The 23,254-nt window shown below is 33.9% G+C and overlaps 3 protein-coding genes and 1 pseudogene across 5 annotated transcripts; 2 read left to right on the top strand and 2 right to left on the bottom strand.

Annotated features, from left to right (window-relative positions):
- Positions 1 to 1,068: 1,068 nt before the first annotated feature.
- On the top strand, positions 1,069 to 5,963 carry LOC140817587 (uncharacterized). The gene is made up of 8 exons (XM_073177350.1): positions 1,069 to 1,439; positions 1,535 to 1,626; positions 2,228 to 2,299; positions 2,402 to 2,508; positions 2,648 to 2,703; positions 3,366 to 3,540; positions 4,456 to 4,749; positions 4,950 to 5,963. Exons 1-8 carry the CDS (start codon positions 1,287 to 1,289, stop codon positions 5,777 to 5,779), a joined length of 1,779 nt encoding a protein of 592 aa, XP_073033451.1. The 5' UTR covers positions 1,069 to 1,286; the 3' UTR covers positions 5,780 to 5,963.
- Positions 5,964 to 6,157: 194 nt separating this feature from the next.
- On the bottom strand, positions 6,158 to 7,485 carry LOC140817296 (putative pentatricopeptide repeat-containing protein At3g49142; annotated as a pseudogene).
- A 1,361-nt stretch (positions 7,486 to 8,846) lies between these two features.
- LOC140817586 (probable inactive receptor kinase At4g23740) lies at positions 8,847 to 12,694 on the top strand. 3 transcript variants are annotated; one of them, XM_073177347.1, is made up of 4 exons: positions 8,847 to 9,000; positions 9,278 to 9,592; positions 10,429 to 11,741; positions 11,819 to 12,694. In XM_073177347.1, the coding sequence occupies exons 3-4, from the start codon at positions 10,499 to 10,501 to the stop codon at positions 12,487 to 12,489; spliced, it is 1,914 nt and encodes a 637-aa protein (XP_073033448.1). In that variant the 5' UTR covers positions 8,847 to 9,000; positions 9,278 to 9,592; positions 10,429 to 10,498; the 3' UTR covers positions 12,490 to 12,694. The 3 variants fall into 3 exon arrangements, with proteins under 3 accessions (XP_073033448.1, XP_073033449.1, XP_073033447.1); XM_073177348.1 differs by lacking the exon at positions 8,847 to 9,000 and having other exon boundaries at positions 9,232 to 9,592; positions 10,438 to 11,741; XM_073177346.1 differs by lacking the exon at positions 8,847 to 9,000 and having other exon boundaries at positions 9,233 to 9,592.
- A 190-nt stretch (positions 12,695 to 12,884) lies between these two features.
- Positions 12,885 to 16,809, bottom strand: LOC140816693 (potassium transporter 26-like). Its single transcript, XM_073176101.1, has 6 exons — positions 16,311 to 16,809; positions 16,104 to 16,154; positions 15,728 to 15,988; positions 15,560 to 15,612; positions 14,106 to 14,475; positions 12,885 to 13,905 (listed from the first exon to the last, which is right to left on the bottom strand). Exons 1-6 carry the CDS (start codon positions 16,768 to 16,770, stop codon positions 13,085 to 13,087), a joined length of 2,016 nt encoding a protein of 671 aa, XP_073032202.1. The 5' UTR covers positions 16,771 to 16,809; the 3' UTR covers positions 12,885 to 13,084.
- Positions 16,810 to 23,254: the final 6,445 nt, after the last annotated feature.

The raw sequence follows: 23,254 nt of genomic DNA on the forward strand, positions 1-23,254 counted from the left end.
CGTATTTATTTTTGTAGATTTGTTATTCGGTGCGATTTTCTAACGTTACGCGGAAACAAATATATCTTCGCGCAACATCAAGTTTTAAAATTTTTTTTTATAAAAAATTTAATACATGATTTTAATTTTTGCGTAATAATTATTATATTAAATTTAATTAGTAAAAGAGGTTTAACTTAAGAAATAATATATAAATATTTAATATATATCGGTAATTTCTGTGCATGTATTTTTAATCTTATTGATTAAATTTTAATAAAAAAAATGTAGGTAGTGGGTATGATTAAAATTACAAATAATTTATATTATATTAAATGGTAAAATAAATATTTTGTTATTATAAGATTTAAAAAAAATAAATAATAGATTATGGGATTAATAAGTGAGTCACCGATTTACTAAAATTGATAGATTTTTATGTTAAATTTTATTAAAAAAACATGAAATATTTTTATCTTTTTTTATAATATTTTTACTGAAATGAACAATGTAGTTTCGTGGTACATAGTATGTACAAACACACACATATATATTCCAAGGGTTAGCAATTCACGCGTGCAGCCACTTGCCTATCTATTTTTCAGTCTAATTAATTATTCAATTCGTAACTTTTGATACGGTTTCACGAATTTTTATCTATGAGACGGATCAATCCTACCGATATTCACAATAAAAAGTAATAATCTAACCATAAAAAATAATACGTTTTAATTGATGACACAAATAGATCTCATAAAATATGATCTGTGAGTTCATCTCACACAAATTTTTGTCTTAATTATTTTTAGATAAATATATTTATTCATTATTATTAAAATATAATATTTTATATTTTAAAAAATCTGAGAAAGTGAAAAGATTTGGTATGATAGTCATAATGAGATTATATTTTATAAATTTTGTACAATAAACTTTCATTATGTTTTATTAAATGATATAAAAGGAGGTATTTTTATTGGTTTAATTAAAATATTTGCTAGGGTTTGATATTTGTATATAGCATCGATAATGATTTTTAAAATAAGAAATTATTTTCGTTTTTAAATAACTTGGAATATACTTAAAAAAATTAAAACATTATTAAAAAAAAATTAATTAGTAAGGGAAAAACCTGCGGGATACTTTCATTATTTAGAATATATTGGCTCCATCACCACCCAAACTCTACTCTCGCCGCCACTGTCCGGCCGCTCCGCTTCGGATACGCTTTTGGGATTTTCTTCTGCTAGCTTATTATCTTCCGCGTCTGGTGAGGCTCAGGGAAAGAAGGGGAAGAGTCATAAGCTATGGATAACACACTGTTTGCTTATAACGAAGGCCCAACACACGAATCCGACGGCTTCAAAACTGTGAGTTGGTTAAGCTGGGATGACTGGCGGTTCGTCAGAGAATCACTTTTCTCCTCTTCTCCAGATTTAGTTGCCTCTGCCCTTCAAAGAGTAAGTACTTTATGCAATAATTAATTTAGCATTTATTTTATGTCTATGCGATTGAATGAACAGCGTTTCCTTTTTTTGTGTGTGGGTTTTTTTAGATACGGACGTGGCGGAGTAGGAGCTGCATTCCTGTGGCGGTTGAAGTTACAGCTTCGATTATTGAAACCCAGCAGCAAGATCCGTCCTTTAGGTAATCCTTGTTTTTTTAAGCATTGTAAAAGAAGCATGTTTGGAGTTGGGTATGATTAATCTGTGATACTGTGTATGACTTTTTGTCTAGTTTTGTAATTGTTGAATTCGGAAAACAACAGGTTATAGGCTTCTTGATGCTTGTTAGTTTTTCATGGACCCATTGGAATTGATCCCTACTTTTTACCTTCATTTGTTAGGAGGAGCTGTTATGCCTCTCAGTAAGTAAAATCAGCAATATAATATGCTAGTTTGGAAGGCCTTTTGGTTCGTTTGTTTTTATCTAGTAATGATTTTAATAATGAAATTCAACAAAGATGATTTTTTTTGAATTGATATGTTAATGCCTTGTAGAATTTCAGCTAGAGAATATTTCTTTAATATTTAGAAAAATATATAAGTCCATTATTTAAATTATCACTTATTTCAAATGAAGTTACACATGGCTCGATAAGTATAAGATGCATTCTACTCGATTACCTTAATGACTGCTTTAAATCCAGTTGATAGGTTGCTGAAGGAATCTTAGTCTGATAGTGTACATGGTACATTACCTTTCTACTTTTCTCTCTATAGTTTTTATTTCTGTGTTTTAATCACAGACATGATTTGAATGAAAGTGTTCGGCAGTCAGAGGAAGCGCTGTCCATGCAATATTGCATGGCAATTATGAGGTAGCTATTCTATTTTCTGTTTTCAACATTTTTCTCTTTAAGTTTGAGAATATGTTTAATGTTATTTTCTTTGGTTGTTTTTGTTTTGTCGGATTTCTAAAGGCTTGTCAATGGCATAATTGAGAAAACACGAATAAAGGATGAAATTTCAATTGGTGAAGCAGCTAATGCCATTGGCATCCCACGAATGCTGATTGATATTCGTCATGGTGAGTAACCCCTCAATATATATTTGGTTGAATTTTAGTTTTGTCTTCTCTTAAATTCTCTCCACAGTGATTTCATATGTCACACATTTTTGTTTGTTCTCTTATCTATGATCTGTTTGTGATATTGGGATACTTATAGAGGGTTCTCATCGTGATCTCCCTTCTCTCCGACTTCTCCGTTGTGCCTCAGAAAAGGTCAGTTTTGATTTTAACTAATGACTAATAGCTTGTTATCGGATATTATGTTTTAATTTTCTATTTATGTCTCGATTGTTTTCTGCATAAATTTATTGTGATTTTGGCTTTTCCTTGAAAACATTGGCTATGTTTCTATCTGTTTTTGTTTTTTCCGCAAAATAATTTAGGAAAATAAATAATGGAAATTTTTTGGACAACTTGATATGTTCTCTGTTTCGTTTTCCTAACATATCCCACATTTGTGAGGAAATATTTGTATGGGATGATTTTAAATTTTGTTGATAAAAAGGTTAATCCAGCTAGCTTTCTAAATTGACTAAGGGGAGTTCTATATGTTGTAAATGTCCCTGCTTTCATATCTCAAACACACCTTATTCCTTTTCTTCAGAAACCTTGATCTGTTTGCTATGGAGGCCGGTGGACATGTTACCTTGGAATGGTTACAGAAATAACTTTAGGGAAACATTTTAATCTCGCCATTTATCTATTCCCTGAAAAACAATTGAACATCTATCTTCTTCTCTGTTGAAGTTTCTATGCCATCTTATAATGTGATCTTTGAGTTTTATGGTGTGATAAACTGTGATTGTATCTTCAAATGGCTATTGCTGTATGTTTTTGAGATATTGATGCTTTTGGATCTGTTATTTAACTTCCAGGCAAAAGATTGGTTAATATCATATTATTGGGAACCTCAAGAAAAGGTCATTCCTAATCAAAACATTCAGAAGGAAAACCTCGAGAAAAAAATTAAGCACCGACTACAGAAAGTTGCTCTCTGTCAGAAAGCAAAAATAGCTGTGCGAGCTAGTAATTCAAGTCCCAAGGGAAAACGTGAGTTGAATTTTTTTTATCTTTATTTAGTTAAGTCCTGATGAATTTGCATCATAATTACTTCTTTTATGACCGGAACATAGTTACTTAATTGTTTTTACCAGCCTGTGTATGTACTATACATCTTTCTCCACATGAACATCAAATTATGCAGCCTCTCAAGACTCACTTAGGCTGCATGGATTTTATGAATTTATAAGAATTTGGATAGTTTACAGTTTTGGTTCGAACTCGATACGAAGTATTATAATTTATAACAGGAAATAAAATTCATTTATTGCTTAACATAGCATACAGATTTGAAATTGATGGTTTTAAAAAATAAATTTTTTCCCCTAAATGATGGATGAATGCCAAATTCAATGCAAAGTGACGAATCAGTGGCATGTATTCCTAGCTAATAGTTACCGAGGTGTATTTGGATGAGTGAAGTGGGATTTTATGGATACTTTTATTTCAATTATTCTCACACCTATTTGTGTTGAACATTATATTCACATGATAGACTGTGGTAAACACACATGATAGGATCAGTCTATTGCTGTTGAAAAGCACCCGGTGTAACATAGGTTGATGTGTTACCTAATATGTATGGATTTTACTTGAAATTTATATGGCACCCATGTGTATAATGAATAATATAGTGGTTATGCCACATTAGGTCATGGTGTACTGTATACCAAAGCACAAAATAAATTTTTCTTTCTTGCTGCTGGAAAGCAATCATATTCTAACTCTGCTGAGACCTGAGCGTTGGATTTTTATTTTGTATTTATGAAAGTACATTTGAATGTATAAAAAACAAGTTTTACCATATATTGCTTAGTTTATTGGGATTTTGCTTTGTGCAGCTTAACATTATCTTATTTTCGCAAGCGCCCTAATCTGTGTGTGGGAAATGCCCTAACATTTCAGATTGTAAGAGCCAACTTAGCAAATTGAAGAACCGGCATTCCAAACTACTGAAGAAAGTTCTGCTTTTATATTCTTCATTTTCTCCTCAAGTGGCACATGTTCTGTTGGAGTTCTTGCTTAGTGCATTAGAATCGTCCAATTTAAAGGAGCACTTGGAAGATTCCCAAATTGAACAGAGTAGTGAAAATAAGCAAACTGCATATGATGACTGGAAATCTATTGTCTTGAAATTATCCAGAAGAGAACCAGAATTTCTTGTAACGCTTGCTGATACCATTCTTGAAAAGATGGAAGGTAACTAAACAATTGCTTTTCACCTTATTCTCGCGTGTCTGTAGGGCATTTAATGTTGGAATATCATCCATGGTTATTTATGTATCCACTAAGAGTTCTATTATGCACGTAATCTTTGCTGGCTGCCTTTGTACAATTAGTTTGAAGACCCTGTCTTGTATTTTCATCCATGGTTTAATGATCATGTAAATCTTCATCAGGGGAACACCGGCTTCTGGAGAATTCACTCAAAGCTCACGGATTTGAGTTACTTTTGTGTTTGTTTGAGTCGCTTGTTCCTCATTTGAAGATCTTAACTACTGGTCATCATGAAGAATCTTCAGAACACCAAGGTTTTCTGGCCGTGAGACGCAAAGCATCTTTAACTGGACTTCTCCATAGATGTCTTTTGATATCCTTTCCTGAAAACAAGCAACTAATGGGATCCGCCTTAATTATCGCACATCTGATCGGCGACCTCTCTTTACTCCATAAACTAAAGAAACTTTCTTTACTGGGACCATCAGATTTAGAACCTAACTCTAACCCCCCAGGTGAGGTCATCCCTCTTTCTCAACTAGAAGATTCTCTCCTTTGCGCTGAAGAGAGATTTGAGTTGATCAAACAGTCTCGAATCAATGGCAAGGCTATAAAACCAAAAGAATCCGACTCGAGACCAAAGAGCTGTCGGGATGTGGTCAAATCGTGGAAACCCTGTCCCATTGGCATGCTTCCTTGTACAACAGGTTTTTTAGGCCGTCTTCCTTTCTTTGACTGCAACAACGAAAGCACGGAAGTAGTAAAATTATGCGAGAATAAGGAGTTCAAGGAACTGAAGCAATGCAACAAAAGAAAAACTGAGTGCGCCATCCAAGACTTGGATAATTCTATTAAGAAAGTGAAGGAGACTGAGGCAGATTGTGAACCATACAATGGGGGCGATATTAGTTTAGAAGGTGTTAAAGGGCATCTGATGATTGATGGAGTGCGGACTAAAGTTGGAGAGGAGGAGTTTCTTGCTATTGCATCTTCAGTAAGGTTATTAGTTTGATTATTATTGTGTTCGTCTGAAGTTTCTCTTCATACCCGATCAGTTTTGGAGTTCCCTGTAGGGAAGTATTGCGATTTATCATCATTTTTCATAGTATAACTAGCACCAATTGTTTGATGTTATAATGGACTCATTTATTGTAAATTTATTAGAATATTATTATTATAAAAAAAAACCAAAATCATATATGAGTAATAATTAATATATATATATATATATATATATATATATATATATATATATATATATATATATATTCAATTTGATTGATTTTGAAACTATTTACAATTTTTATTTTTTTTATGCCTGCCAAAAGATATCAGCATATATATATATCTTTACTATATTAAAACGTGCAAGTCCATTTTCAGTATTAATTCAGCAATAATCACCACAGGAGCAAACCCCATTTTCAAAAGTGGTGAAAACTATTTGTGTCCCTAACTACGATTTCCCGCTAGCTAATCTGGGAAATGAACTTTATGGCAAAGTGGCAATCGTCAGAGACAGGTTTTTCGTAACCCTGATTGGCATCCCTGGTTTGCTATTCATAATCGCAAATACAATGGCCAACGTGACGCTGTGTACCACTAGGTGGTTTTCTTTATCCTCTTCCTCAACGTCATGCATGGCAATGTCGGTTTCCTGAACATAACCAGACTCTTTCATCTTCTTCCCTACTAGGACATCCAACTCGTCATAGATCTTTAACGAATCAAGGTGTGATCTATCACCATCAAGAAAAGTGTGGACCTTGTCATGAAGCTCAACATTACTCATACCAGGTATTTTCTTGATTCCTCTCCCTTTCATCACAACTCGAATTAATGTTACGTCTTTCCATCTCCCAGCCTTAGCATTAATATTCGATAACATTACGAAATAACCATATTGCTGTGGAGCCAACTCGAAAAGATGATCTGCAGCTACAACTCCAATATCCATGTTATTATAGCCGCAGCAAGCACTCGATAGAGCTCCCCAAGCCCTCTCGGTTGGTTCCATTGGCATTTTCTTGATATGATCATATGCCTCATCCATTAGACCAGCACGTCCAAGTAGATCAACCATGCAAGTAAAGTGCTCCAACCTTGGAACTATCTTTTATTCATCTGTCATCAATCTATAATAATATCTCCCTTCTGATAACAATCCCGCATGGCTGCAAGCTGAAAGAATTATGACAAAAGCTATAGAATCAGGAACAAGTTCTAAGTCCTGCATTTTAGTGAATAATTCAATGGCTAATTGACCTTTGCCGCTCCTACCATAGGCAGACTTCAATGAAGTCCATGATTACAATGACCTTAATGTTCATCTTATCAAACACCTTTCTCGTCTCTCGCAAACATCCACACTTGGCATACATGTAATAGCATCCGGTTCCAACCCATGAGCTTGCGTTTGTGAATAAATCCCAATTGCCTCACTAGGCATAAAATTATTTACACACTGCTATTCATCACACTCAAAGCCACCCATTCTTCTTTAGCCACATCCATGATTTTTTTTTTTTCACAAACACAATATTTTCTGCATTTGTGCTAGTCACAACAGGCAAAAGGCTAGCCATATATTGTGACCGAATCAGGTTTCATACCTAACGATTCCATCTCTTTACACACTTCCAGTGCATCATCAAACCTCCCATTTTGTGCATAACTCGCAGCCATAGAATTCCAAGAAACAATATCCCTACGGAGCATTTCATTAAGAACTTGTCTTGTATTCACCAGGCCACCACATTTCTTAAGAACTTGTCTTGTACGTATTCACCAGACCACCATATTTCCCATACACTGCAACGAGACCATTGTCCTCGTATTGATATATTAAATTAATAAAAAGTGACTTATAAATACAATACATAATTTATAATCTAACACAAGGTCAAATCAAGTCCCTTGTACATCAAAATCGCATCTTTATATATAGCAATTATTATTCACATAACTTTGGATCATGACATTACAGATAACATTATTTCTTTCACGAATTTCATCGAAAAACTTGCGGGTCATGTCAGGTTCGAATTAAAGCAAATGTGTGGTTCAGTAGGCAATATGATAATTTCAAATTGTACTGCATAATTAGGACGAAAACTAAGGTTCTGATACTAAACTTTTGCGAAAAATTTATTATATAGGTCCTTCTATTAATCGTTTATTTTTGGTTCTACCAATTAACAAGGTTGGTATTATTTTTGTCAATGTTTTGTTTTCTTGTATATAACAAGCAGGAATTAAATTAGCTCTCTCAAATAATTGCGTTTGTAAATATATATATATATATATATGGTTGATTTTATGCCACAATAATGATATATGTCAAGTAAAATAAATTATATTTATTTTTTTCTTGAAAATAAAACCACATTTTCTTTTCATATATATAATCATGATTCATGCATAGATAAACTTGTAATTAAATGTAAACAACCTTGACTAGGACCACACATATCGCTTGGTGAGCTAATCAAATAGCTGGATGCCCCTGTTTTCTAAGATCATACGTTAATTTAATTATAAAATGTGATATGCTTTGCGCAATATATTTTGATTGACACGCAACATCACAAATTATTTATATTTTTGATGTCATAACAAATAGTCAAAATATATATAATTTAGATATGTCACTCGTCAATCGTCGTCATCTTTGTACTTACTGCTGAGGTTGTACTCACGTATTGAATGTAATGAATTATACACAAAGTATACATTCATTGAATGAATGTTACCTCAGTGATGAACACAGAGATAATAGACAACATATCGAAATTATGTATATATCTATATATAATTCTATTAATCAAGAGTTGACTTCATCTATATATCCAACGCAACCAATCACTCTATATATATATATATATATATATATATATATTTATATATGAGTTGACCCCATATATATCTAACTCAACCAATCACTCTCAAATAGGTTGAGTTTAACTTGTTAATATTTCTTTGAATACACGTGTTTTATAAAATTTGTAAGTAACCAATATAAATAGCAGGGTTTAGTTTGACCAAAATGTGTGATTACAATTTATAAACCATAATTACAACTTTTGACTTTTCAGGAAAATGAAAATCAGGAGGATCGAGAAGGGGGTGCATGGAAGGATCATCCCAATTTACGATAAATAAATATATTCCAATTTCATGGATTTTGCTAAAAATCTGATTTTCTAGTATTTCTTTTTTTTATATAAATTTATGGTAATTTCTGCCATGCTTTGCCTTTTGTTGGCCTGTAATAATTTTCTGAAATCGAGGCTTCCATTAATGATAATAAACTTTTCTATGATTATGGTTTATATTATCAAATTTTAATTTTATATATTCCATTTTTTTTCATTCCAAGTCGAAAAAAAGTGATCTTGCGTCCAATTATGTTTGTATAAAATAATTTGGAAAAAAATTGCGTGAGTGAGAAGAATATTTTATTTAAGTTCAAGAAACTTACTCAAATAATTTTTTTTAATGATATGAACAGAGTCAGAGATTGATGTTAGAAATGTTGTGTCCACTCTGTGATGCAGTATGCGTTGGAGGAAGTGCCATTTACGTGAACTAACGGCATAATCAATATCATCCTCCTCTCTCCCTCCACTTCACATCCCTTTCTTCTCCGCTGTAATATTACTTCACACCACGTGCGCTTCCCGCTCTTCTCGGGCCATTATAGCGCAGTAAATAGCAGAAAAGAATTCTCACTTTTGGCTGTTCGAATCACTGACATTCTCAATCATTCGCGATCCATCGAGGGAGAAGGTGCCGATTCTTTATTTCTTCGACGCCACACTGTGAGGTTGGTTTTCGGCCCTCTATTTTCAGTGTTTAAGCTCTTCTGCTTAGCTGTCATTTGTATGTCATGCGTATGGGTTTATATATATATGTATATCCGGTTTTGGAGTTTCTGTAACTGCCGCTATTTTTAGAATTTTGGTTGGGGTGTTGCGGCAGAGTTTTTAGGAAATCAAAAGATTCTTTGATCTGGCTTCCGATGGTGTGCGTTTGATTTTATTTCTGATTATTATTTGTTCAAATTTTAGCTACTTCTGCATGAAATTCTTTGAATATCTATGAATTGCTTGAGATTTCAAAACCCGGAAATTTAACATCTGCATACTTTTCTGGGGAGTAACCACTAACCAAGACAGGGGAGAAAAAGACAATGGCTCTTAGAAATGGAAAATAATTTACATCCCACGAAGTTAATTTGTGGCGCAGTTGACTGAACTTCTGGGCTTAGCTCGTGCTGAATGCTATCACTCTAAAGTTTAGTGCATGAGTTATTACTGTAGTGAACTGAGGCTGTCTCAGTCTACAAGAAGTCGAGAACTTTTGGCGTTTCACATCACCAATTTAGTGCAGGAAATATAGAAATGAATAATTCATCAGCTGCGAATTAACGAGGAAAGAAAAAAAAATCCCTTTGATAAATTTTTTTATCTTGTTGCAAGGAAACTTAACTACTGAATTTTGTTGGTAGACAAAGCGCTGTTTTCAGAATATTAAATATAAAACGGCTATAATATTGATGGCTATTAATTATTTATTGCCGCAATATATGATTTATTAACTATTATGCGTGCATTTTCTTTTGTTCATTCACTTATTTCTACTGATTTTGGGATTTTATAGGTATGGCAGAGATGTAAGAAGGATTTAATCGAAGGCCTTTCTCTTTTCACTAAAAAGACTAGAAGAAGAAATGAGCACAGAGATCAAGATCATTTGTGCAACAATTGTAATGTTTAATGCTCTATACTCGCTATCATCAGCTGAACCTGTAGAAGACAAACGAGCACTGCTCGATTTTATTGAAAACATATACCATTCACGGAATCTGAACTGGGATGAGGGAACTTCTGTTTGCAGTGGATGGACAGGAATCACTTGTAACAGTGACAATTCAAGAGTCGTCGAAGTTCGACTGCCTGCTATTGGATTAAAAGGCAGAATTCCTATGAACACTATTGGACGTTTGTCAGAGCTTCAGATCTTGAGTCTGAGATCAAATGGTATCAGTGGTCCTTTTCCACCCGATCTTTTAAATCTTGGAAATTTAACTGGTCTTTTTCTTCAGTTCAATAGATTTCAAGGTCCATTGCCATTGGATTTTTCAGTTTGGAAAAATCTTACATTGTTAAATTTGTCTAACAATGAATTCAATGGTAGTATCCCATTGTCCATTTCAAATTTGACTCATTTAACTTCATTGGTTCTTGCTAATAACTGGCTTTCTGGTGATATTCCGGATCTGAATATCCCGAGTATGAAACTGTTGAATCTGTCTAACAATAATCTTACTGGAGTTGTACCTCAATCTCTTCTTAGATTTCCCAGTTCATCTTTTTCTGGGAACAAAATCTCACAAGAAAATTCATTGTCTCCGGTTATTTCGCCTAGTCCTGCTATGGCACCGAAAAAGCATCACCTAAGATTTAGTGAATCCGCTATTCTAGGAATTATTATTGGCGGTTCTGCAGTGGTATCAATGGCTATTTCCTTGCTGCTATTTTTTGCATACAAGAAGGAAGGTGGTGGTGATTGGCAAACGGCCAGTTATACTAATAAAAAACCAAATAAGCAGGAAATATCTTCAAAGAAGATGGTTTATGGCAATCAAGATGGAAATAGTAGACTAACATTCTTTGAGGGATGTACTCTTGCTTTTGATCTCGAAGATCTATTGAGGGCGTCAGCCGAGGTTCTTGGGAAAGGAACATTTGGAACTACGTATAAGGCAGCAATTGAGGATGCAACTGTAGTTGTTGTGAAGAGATTGAAGGAAGTTTTTGTTGGGAGGAAAGACTTTGAGCGCCACATGCATACAGTGGGAAATATTAGACACGAGAATGTGGCTCCATTAAGGGCCTATTATTATTCAAAAGATGAAAAGCTTATCGTATATGACTATTTTGATCAGGGAAGCTTATCTGCCTTGTTACATGGTATGTAGAATAAATGGTTTTCTTTGTCAAACTATCAAATTTTCACGTGACAATATTGTGCATTCGTCTTCTTGCAGCAAACCGAGGCAAGAAGAGGGTTCCTTTAGACTGGGAGATCCGTCTAAAAATTGCAACAGGTGCAGCACGGGGTATCGCCTATATCCATTCCAAAAGCGCTGGAAAACTTGTACACGGAAACATAAAAGCCTCAAACATTTTTCTCAACTCCCAACAGTATGGTTGTATTTCTGATCTTTGCTTGGCAACACTGATAAATCCTATCTCACCACCAGTTATGCGGATTGCTGGGTATCGTGCCCCGGAAGTCACCGACACCAAGAAAGTGTCACAGGCATCTGATGTGTACAGTTTTGGAGTTGTTTTACTTGAACTTCTCACTGGAAAATCCCCTGTCCACACTTCAGGGGATGAAGAGGTGATCCACCTTGTTAGATGGGTTAATTCAGTGGTTCGTGAGGAATGGACTGGTGAAGTGTTTGATGCAGAGCTTTTGATGTATCCTAATATAGAGGAAGAGCTGGTAGCACTGTTGCAAATAGGGTTGAGTTGTGTTGCAAGAATGCCCGAAGAGAGGCCAAAAATGAGTGACGTGGTTAGTATGGTCGATGACATTAGAAACATGAACAGAGGCAGTAGCCCGTCTCTCGAAACTAGATCTCTAGGTTCAACTCCTACATTCATGACTCCAAAAGTCGATGACATGGGGTCATCTTCTGTTCGTAATTAGATTGTTGTTACGAGAATTGTTTTCAAGTAGTTTACTATTTGTTTTTTTTTTAACGTATTTATCTAGTTTGTGGCATAAGAGAGTCGCATGTTCAGATGATTCAGTGTTGCTAGTGTTGGTTTTGTTTATTTTATTTTGGGAAACTGGTAAGCCTATTTGATCCATTAAAAGTTGTAATAAGGCTTATATTTCGTTGCATAATTCTTGGAAAATTCACAAAAACTTCAGGCTTCTCATAACATACGTGCAAGACTAGTGTATGTTCAACAATTCAATGAAGATGTATGCTTAAATGGGTTGGCATAAATTGAATCTAGAGTGACGACATTTCATTTGAATGCGAAAGCTGAATCCTCCGACAAATATTATAATCGAGGTATTGATATGTTGAAGAAGATCAATAGATTGTTAAGCCTTCAAATCTTAAACTAAATGTTCACAGGAGGAAAGTTCTTCGGGTAGAACCTATTTATTTTAATTTTACAAATTTCATAATTCTTCTTTATACAATACCTCTGTCCTTCAACAAAGTGATGAATGATCGATCTTTTCTTTCGGCTCTAAAAATATTTGTTTCTGTCATGGTATAATGCATTCAGATTTCGTAAAGCATCCCAACTTGCAGTGTTTTCTCATGTGGGATTCTCAGTGTTGATATTGCTGATCTACTGTTCTTCTGCAGAAATCTGTAAATATGATCTGTTGTCAATCTTGCCAGAATCCCACCATCCCGATTTGCTTTAAGAATCGTCCTCCCAACAACAAACACAACCTCATCGCGTGCTGCTGACTCTAACATCCTTATTTCATCCGAATCATCAGCAAGTTCTTGAAGTTTTGCGATGATTAAGGCAACATAATCAACTCCTTCCATTTCTTGAGAATCACTGAATCCAAACCGCACCAAACACCGATAAATCCCTCCATGTCCCAACTTTCCCACATTTAATCTTTCCTGCGGAGGCACAGTTTTGATTGGAAGAATTCTAATGGTAACAAGTACCACTACCTCACGTACAGAGTTGGTGTGTTGAATATAATGACGAATGATTGGTGGGATACCGTTGGCGAGATCGGCGAAGAAGAAGCAAGTTCCTCTTGTCCGGTGCACACTGTTACTCGACAAGATTTGATCCAACTCTTGGGTGGTCATCTTGTTTTCGGATTCATAATCTGTCTTTTTACTTCTTCCATATGTCCATGATAACATGACAGCGAGGAAGAACGCAGATATGGCAAACGGTACCCATCCTCCTTGTGGGATTTTGTTTAGCAGAGATGTCATGAAAATGCCCTCAATTATAATGTAAGGGAAGAAGAAACATAGGACAAGTAAGACTCTTGTCTTCCATATAACCAACATGACTATTGTTGTCAAGAATGTTGTTATAATCATGACCCATATGACCACCACACCTGTAGTAAACACAAATGTTTAAACAAGGGATAACTTCTTTTTAACAAAATTATGTTTATTTTAATTTTTTGGAAGATTGAATTTTTTCTCTGTAATTTTAGGGGATTTGCAACTGGTCATACATACGCAGCGCTCCCATTTCGATAATTTATGTCAGGAGCTGAATCAGAAAATTTAAGCATAAGACTTCTAGACATACCATATGCATTAGCTAGCTGCACCCCACCTTGGAAACCGACAACAAGACCGACAGTGAGAAGCATCAAGAAGTAGTTGATTTCTGGTGAATAAACTTGGCCTTCATGTTCTGAAGAAGTGTGGATTATGTTAACACGGGGGAAACAACCGAAGGCCAACGACTGTTTCACGATAGAGAAGCTTGCGGAGATCATAGATTGGCTTGCAACAATGGCAGCTAGTGTTGAAATAACAAACATGGGCCAGTAAACTCCATTTGGGAGGGAACTGTAGTATGCATCAGTTATTTTCTCAGGGTTTTTAACCAAGTATGCAGTTTCGCCAGCGTACGAGAGGATCAAGGAAGGGTAAACCACCAAAGAGAAAGCCAACTGCAAAACAAGAATTAAAAACGATAGCCATTGTTTTTTGGGAAAATAACCCCATATTCTTCCTCTAAACTTCGTAGATCTCCTGTTTCATGCATGTGGAACAGAGGCTTCGGCCCAAAATTGTTTTTTTTTTTAATTTAATTTTTTTATGCCCAGAATTTGAACTTAACCCATGATTCTATCAGATTACTTGTCAATACAATTTTAAGAATTAAATTGTATATTATGTTTTTAATATATTTTAATAGAATTGAGAAAATTGAAATCAAAATATAAATGAATAGAAAAAGTGGAGAAATAAGAAATGGAGATAGTGGCGGCATCTTTAATAAATTGAACTAAACAATTATCACATGTTTAATTAATTTTGAAAGTTAAAAATATAAATTTGTATTTTATATATATTTTGAGAGTTGATATTTACACTATATTTTTTGTGATTTGTACTATATTTGCGAAAAAATTCTGACACATATTTTATACATGAAGTGAAGTGTAGATAACACAAAATAAAATGTTAATATCAACTCCCTAGATTAATTTAGGGGAATAAAAAGTTCATTAAAAAGGTTTTTATATTAAAAAAAGTACCAAATTTAATATTTTTAAAAAGAAAGTTATTTTAACAATTGAATTTTAAAAATATCAATTTTTTAAGAGATATATTTTAGGCAATATATATTTGGTGACCCAAGTATTTATTAAAAGATGTTCGATTAAGTATATAAATACCATTAATTAGAGATAAATATATTTAAAAATTATAAAATAATTACTGTGAAAATAAATTGCAAACCATATTTTTGGAGTTGATATAATTAAAAAATGTGGGCAATAATTTGATAACAACCAGTTAAATTCATATTATTTAATATAACTAAACTTTGTTTCATCCTCTATAATCTTACATTAAAAGACGATCCATGCTCCGCCTTGTGTGCAATGATAAATATGCAGACTTTTTTAAAATTTAACTTTGAGAATTTATATCATCATTTATAAGCATAGAATAAAAGATGGAATATAGATTGAAACAGAATATCGATAGAGTCTTACCATATATTGACTATTTCTTGTAACCTACCTGAATTGCCCTCTTATTGAAATGGCCCAAATCAGCAAACATGGCCTCAGCTCCTGTTGCATGTTTCATGTGAACTTGATTTAGACTCCAACTTTTATACTTCACAAGGTTCAAAATCACTGTGTGGGTGTCAGTGTATTATATATATATATATATATACATATATACCTGTGATGCCCAAGAAAACAGATCCAAGAAGATCCCAAGCAGTCTTGCCGTTTCTCAGAAAGAATTTCACAATGTAGTGTGGTGAGACAGCTTTAATAACTGAGGGATGGTGCTTTATAATATTGTATATACCGATTGAAACGTTTGTAGCAAACCAAATGAGCATAACTGGAGAGAATAAGAAGCTGACTTTGCTAGTCCCACAACTTTGGAAGGCAAACAGGGCGATCAGAAGCACGACTGATATCCAAACAACATGATCTAACATCGAAGAGATTGATATTAAAGTTCATGAAAGTTGACGAGTGCATCGTTAAATGTAAATTTATTTCACATTTGTGTCTGACTTTTGACAGTTAACTATAAACATATATACCTTGAGTTATTTTGGTGGAGCGAGATTGAATTCCTTGGAGAGCTGAAAGAACTACAGCAAAAGGAGAAATGTAATACTTTACGTGTTATTAAATCAAGAATCGACATGCAGTAAGATATGGTATATTTACTTTAGGAAAAGTTGTCACAAATGTTATAAACGGATTAAAATTTTCCTAATTAGTTTTTTTTTGCATGCCGAAGTTACCACAAGTTGCGGGAGTGAGTGCGCCATCTCCGATAACCATACAGGTCCCGATCAAAACAAGAACCGTGAGACAATTCTGAGCGTTTGGGTTTTTTTCAAGAAAGTCCTTAGTCTTGGAGGTCAAAAGGCCTTCTCCTCTACCGTAATGAACCGTGTTAAGATCCGATTCGGGCCGCGTGGTCTGAACCGAGAACTTGCTGTGAAATTTTATGTGCCTTCGGATACAGGAATACAGGGCAAACGTTCCACCTTCGCCATGATCATTTGCTTGAAGCACGATGAAGACATATTTTATGAGTACGACGATTGTTAATGCCCACATAATAAGGCTTAACGTGCCTATAAGATCATCTTCCGAGAGGTTCGTTCGATTTGTGGCGGAGAAAACATTGACAGGAGAAGTACCCAAGTCTCCATAGACTATGCCAAGAGATTGGTAAGCTAAGAGTATGGTTTGCATGGTCGCCGGATATTCCTGCAGAAAAAAGGCATTTTAGATTCTAACAGCCACAAAACATCGTTGGACTGGAGACAACGTGTGAAAAAAAGGGCTGCAAGTGTTCACATCACAACTGGATTAAAGTGTATGTTCTGAATATTGGACAAGTGCAAAAGAGCTGTGTCACGCCCCGAGGCCCGGTCCCGTGCCTCTTTCAGAACGTTACGGCCTGACTACTCGATCCATCAATGTCGAGAATCTAGAGGTGGCTCCTACAGATTCAAGAGGTGGCTCCCGTCATGTAGCATTTTGCCCCGTATGTTCAAGAGATGACTCTCATGCACGTAGCACTTTGCCCTGTATAGCACTTATTTCTCAGTTTTCCATGCCGGTGACCGGCTCTGATACAATTATGTCACGCCCCGATCCCGGGCCCGGCCCGAGCCTGCGTGACTGCACAATGGGCCCCTGTAGCAACTACAAGTTGCTATAGAAGTCTATTGTAAGCTTATTATAAACTCATTTTAAATCTTTAATTTTTAAAACGTGGAACAAGGGTATCATAAGCTGGGACTTTTTAATTTGAGCCTTTTTAAGATCAAAGTTTTTTTTTTTTACATTTCTTATATTTCAATCTTCCATAATTTATTTCCAATTAGTACAATGATAATTGCATAATGCAGATCATATTATTACATGATCAAATGTGTCATGAATCTATGTTGGCGTTTTACTCCTCTATGTTCATTGGAATTTTGGCATTGTGTATCACTACAAAGACATATCGGCTCTCCCCAGGCCCAATAAAATTTAATGTCTAAAGAAAAGCATCGTCTTTCATTTATTAAGTACGACGGTCTCTATCTAATTTATAATTATTACAATAACTATTCAAGTCCAACAACCCATCTCCCATCAATTCCTTCCGATTGAATTTCAAACAAGACATATTTGTTATCAAATTTCTATTTTAGGAATTTTTTTTTTCAAAACGACAGTGACGCATGTAGTTCCACGTCTATATTTCTAATAAAATTGGCTAAAATTGTCAAAATCGAAAAATACGAGAGTAAGACTAAGATTCAATGACATAGAATATCAAAATCGAAAAAAAAAAATATCAATACACCTTACAAACAAACTCATTATTTTTCTCTCTCTCTCGGAGCTCAACAATAATGATCTTTTATTCTCTAAAGATGTGGGGGGCGATTTGGTTTACTTTATATATATTTGAATCCAATTTGTGTGCGTGCTATTTTTACACAAGGTTCAAGCAATGTCTAACACTGTGGTCGTTTTAATTCGAAAAATTGTAATCAATATGAACTTAGCATGCATGCTAAAATAATTATTGGATTAAGTACTTAGTTATAATTAATAATAGTATTAATACGGTAACACTTCACAATTTTAGCTAGTTAACCAGTGAAAACTAAGGATTCAAACGGCATGCACGTGCTTCAACCATCGAGGTAGGTATTGAAAAATTTTCTGGATTATTTTATAACTTTTTTCTTAATGAAATTGAATCTCAAAGCTATAACCAGAAAGCTGTCAAATTTCAAAATTTAATACTGGTTATTTTGGTTGTATTGTATCCTGGATGTGACGGAACGAATCTGTTTTAAGAAAATTGTATACAATATACTTACACGACGCAATTATTCCAACATTACCGGTTGTCATCCAAGCTAGCTCACCCATGAATTTTGAGAAACAAACAACTGCGCACGTTGAATTAATAGATAGCTTTGCTTCTTTTGGAGTATTCTTAGTTCATTTTTTGACAGACTTCTGTTCGACTTATATCTGCTGAGTTTCAAACAGATTGGATATTCACGTTATGAAAAGAAAGAATGGTGCATGAGAGCTTTTTGTCTCGAAATATTTTGAAATATTCATGATTTGTTTCTACGCTACTCAATACAATATTTATTTACTTGTATATTCCCGACGAAACCTTCTACAAATTTCAAAGCTTAATATCCATCATTCTCCATGGAAATATCTGACAAATAACTACCACCACCTGATTACTTTTAGTAGACGAAATAAATAAATAATCAACAAAGTAAAATCACCTTTTTCACTAGTACTAATTGCGGCCACGACGCCTATCTCCTCCTCCCTCGGGAGTGTCAAATCGCCGCCGCTGCGGCGGCCGATTTCAAGCTCAATGCTTCCCATAATGCACTTGTGTCTTATCTCATTAATCGCATGCAAATTGCAAATATATATACACACACACATATATATATATATAATCTTATTCAAGAAATTATAATATTATTATGAAATGAATGAACAACATGCTGCCACATATGTCACATTTTAGTCAAGAGACAAGTACCCACCGAACAAATGATTAAATTATATTTCATTTAAAATAAATAAAGGATGACCCATATAAAATAATTAAAGCAATTAAATCTTTAAATATTAACCCCCACCCCCACTTACTATTATAGAAGGATGATTGTTGGCTAAAATATTTTTGTTGCTCCCATTATCAATCATTTAACCCTATATTCATATTTAGCCAATTAATAAAGATGATACTTAAACATACATAGAAGACAAAAGGAAAATTTTATCGTGATTCAGTCTAATCGACTTACATCTAACGGATACATTTAAGTCTCGAATAAAACCAATATTACTAACACCAATGGACATGAACAATTTAAGACTCTCTCAATACCGATCGAATACATTTGGTAGATCTCGATCGGTTTGGTAAGGACCAATACAACTTTTGAATATGCCGTCTCGAATACCTTTCGATACACACAATAATGAGAACTCACTTTAATTTCTTCTCTCAAGGGAGTTTATTATTTTATTATTTTTTTATGATTCGAGAAATCACATAATTCAGTATTTTCAAGTAAAGATGATACTAGTCCAGAGAACGATTGTTAATGCGGGTTTTATATGGCCGACAAAACTATCCAAAGGATCATTGATTGATTTATGACTTTTTTTTTCTTTGAAAATATCCAAAGGTGCATTAATTGATTATTAACTAATTTTGTTGAGTCTATTTATATATTCAAAGCATGCATGAATTGATTTTTTTTAATTAATTTGTTGGCTTTCACTTAGTAATGTTTGAATTGAAATTTTTTAACTAATTTCACTCAGTAAGATATTTATTTTCAAGTTTGCTTGCTAGTTTCACCTTTATTTTACTATACTTTATTTGATCCATATCCATTTTTTACTTATATATATATCTAATCCGATATTTATTTGTATATGTTGGAGTATGTTTTACCCTGAGTTTTGGTGATAAAATAATAATATCGAATTGTTTCAGTTTTCAGATGTCATTTTTATGTATTTACAGATTTCTAGCTGCTTATCAACTCGAGCCGCTCAGCACTATATCAGAAGTTCAAACTGCAAACATTATAAGATCATCTTTTAACCGGACCAAGTTATTAGTGAAGTGCACAAGTCTAACCGTTTAATTATAACCGCACTATGACCGATCAGACTTTAGCAGATCGAGGTGGATACTCCAACTCAAGTTGTTCTATGCTATCATTTAAAGTATTATTGCACAGTATCCTACCAATTCCAGATTAACAGAATTTTTTTTTAAAATATGAAAAAATTGATCAAATTTTCAGAAGCTTAAAAGTGCTAAAGTTGCAAAAAGCAAAGAAGTATTAAATGAACAATTAATGTAGCGTACGTGACAAGGTCATTCCGTTGAGATTTACTATAGATGATTATTGAAAACTACATGCAGACTCAAACTGAAAACATAAAGATTTAATAGATTCAAAGTTTTTAAAATGTTTGAAAATATTCAAAATCTTGAGCACTCGTAATTGTTCAAATATCTGATTCTCACTTCACAAGCCTATTTGTCCACATTCAATTTTCAAGGATCAATATGTGTTATCTTAAACAACTCTAGTTGTTCAAATATATATGTTAAAAGTTATTGTTTCTAGTGAATCAAGAGTTCTTAAACGGCCAGAAGTTGTTGGATGATCACCAATAATTTCCATTTAGGCAGTTATAAGTCATAGTCGAAGTGGGTTTGTATAAGAGTATACAAATCAAAATCTTTAATTTGTAGATTTATTTCTAAATGGAATGAGGGTCGATGTAGGAGTGTTAAAGTCAACTCGGTTTTGCAAGTATTGCCAAATATATTTTAGAGAAACTAACCCAACATTGTGAAAGTAGTTATCAGACCAAGAAGAACAAGTTGACACTGGCCATTCAAAATTTTGATAACATGAATATGAAGTCTATAGAGAGACCATAAGTGAGTTCGATGAGAGGTTTAACAGCATCATGATTGAACTGGCTGTACTTGGGAAAGAGTACAACAATAGAAAGGCTGTACTAAAAGTAATGAGAGTTATCCCTAGAGAATGTGATGTACTAACTATATATATGTGGGAGTTCATTGATCTAAACAAACTCGATATGCATGATTTATTTGCATATTTAAAAGCTTATGAGTTCAAGCTATCTACATCTCAGCTAAGACAATACTAACATACCAAAACCACTATCATGTCAGATCCAGAATTATTAAACATGCTTCAAAGTTCTTTCTAATGGTCTTTAAATCATTATTTAACTGCTTTAAGATTATATCTATGTCCGTCATCAGCTCGCCGATGACATCTCGATCTGTGTGTCCTATGTCACAGATCTCTCCTTGAGTCGACACCAGTTCTGAAGCTTCCAGACACTAAACTGCCCTTGAAACTGGCTAAAAACCTAAGGTATAAGCTATAATTCGAGAGAGATAAGCTAAAAGAAAGAGGTGTATGAAATAAATGAAATCTAATTCTATTTATATGCTATATCCACACTAGTTCAGGAGATTTAAGCTCGATATTATTTGCCGAGTGTCATAATCTAATTTGTCTAGTTAGATTTCTCGGGATGAATTAATCTAAAATAAATTAGGTGGCTCCTTCTAAATTCGGTAGATCTCAACATATTGATCATCAATTAATAACTTCTATTAATGATTAATTAAGAATTATTTAATCATGTCTTAAAAAAAAACTTAATTCAAATAAAAATTTGGATCATTACAGAGATTCAGAACTTTCATGCTCATAGACTTCATCCAGTGAGAGTGGTGAAGACAATGTCCAGTGTCTCATTAAGGATGTTGAGCCAAATATATACCACATATAATGAGCTAGAGACTGCCGATGAAGATATGTATTTGAATTTTATTCTGATGATTTTACACGAGCTGATCTTGTCACGACATTGCATAACATGATAGACAAACATAAAAGACTTTTGCGATCATTCAAGAAAGTCAATGCAGAAAACAAAAAGCCGATAGATAAGCCAAGCAATTCTAGTTGCTCATACCGAAAAGAACTTGATGGTCTGATAATGAAACTTTAGACGGGGATAGAACTGGCTTAAAGTTTGACAATAATTTTTGTAATTTTTCCAAGGCATATACTTAATTGTGTATGGACAAAGTAAATCTAAAATAATAAACTTTATTCAATCTAGCATGATAGATGGACATAATCATCCGTAAGTCCAACCTAACCGGAATGCAAAGTTTAAGAACAAGATCAAACATAGAGGTTTAGGCTATGTTGAACCGGAGAGTTCTAAGTGCAACTGAGCATTACTAAAATACATATAAAGTCATTCCTCATAATTATAATACTATAATATCACTTTCCTAATTAACAAACTAACAAAACATATCAATCTTGTTTCTAACTAAAAATTACAAAAACTGAAGCAGAATAAGATATTCACAAATACCTCAAAACACTTCCAGCCAAGTAGAAGCTAGGAAATGTTTCATACAATCTGTCCCAAATACATTTTTATAAAATTAAAATGTATTATGAGAAATTATAATTTGATTGAAAATAAATTAACAGTCGAATAATTCTTACGGATTGTTTGATTATAAAAAATAGAGTGATGATTAGTAATGTCAAAATAGATCGATGGTACGGACCGACCCGAATTTCGGCGGGACGACATTTTATCCACCCTATCCACTTATTTTATGTGACATGACAGACCGATACATCGAGCTTTGCCAATTTTATGCTGGCCTTGGTGGGCCGGACCAACTCGCAACCCACCATGAAGCGAGGTACAATGGGCAACATTTTGATGGGTAGGGATTTTACCAACTCAACCTACTTATTTTATGTGACAGACAGATCGATCCGACGAATCTAACTTATTTTAACAATTCTAATTGAGATTAATTTTTGTCTCACCACCAATTATTTCCACAAATATAAAAATCCCACCCATATAACTTAAAATATTTTTTCCATAAATACGTGCAACTCCGTCTTATCTAATTATGCAGACATTCCATATATAAAACTACAAAAAAAAATCGTTTATTCCAAGTCACATATCCTACAACACTAGAAATATATTAGAAAATGTCTGACTAAAAAAATTAAATTATTTTTGGACATGATTTTTTTAAAAGGAAAAATTAATGACATATAATTTTTAA

Source organism: Primulina eburnea, chromosome 16 (genome assembly GCF_022965805.1).
Source record: "Primulina eburnea isolate SZY01 chromosome 16, ASM2296580v1, whole genome shotgun sequence".
In the NCBI taxonomy this organism is placed as follows: domain Eukaryota; kingdom Viridiplantae; phylum Streptophyta; class Magnoliopsida; order Lamiales; family Gesneriaceae; genus Primulina; species Primulina eburnea.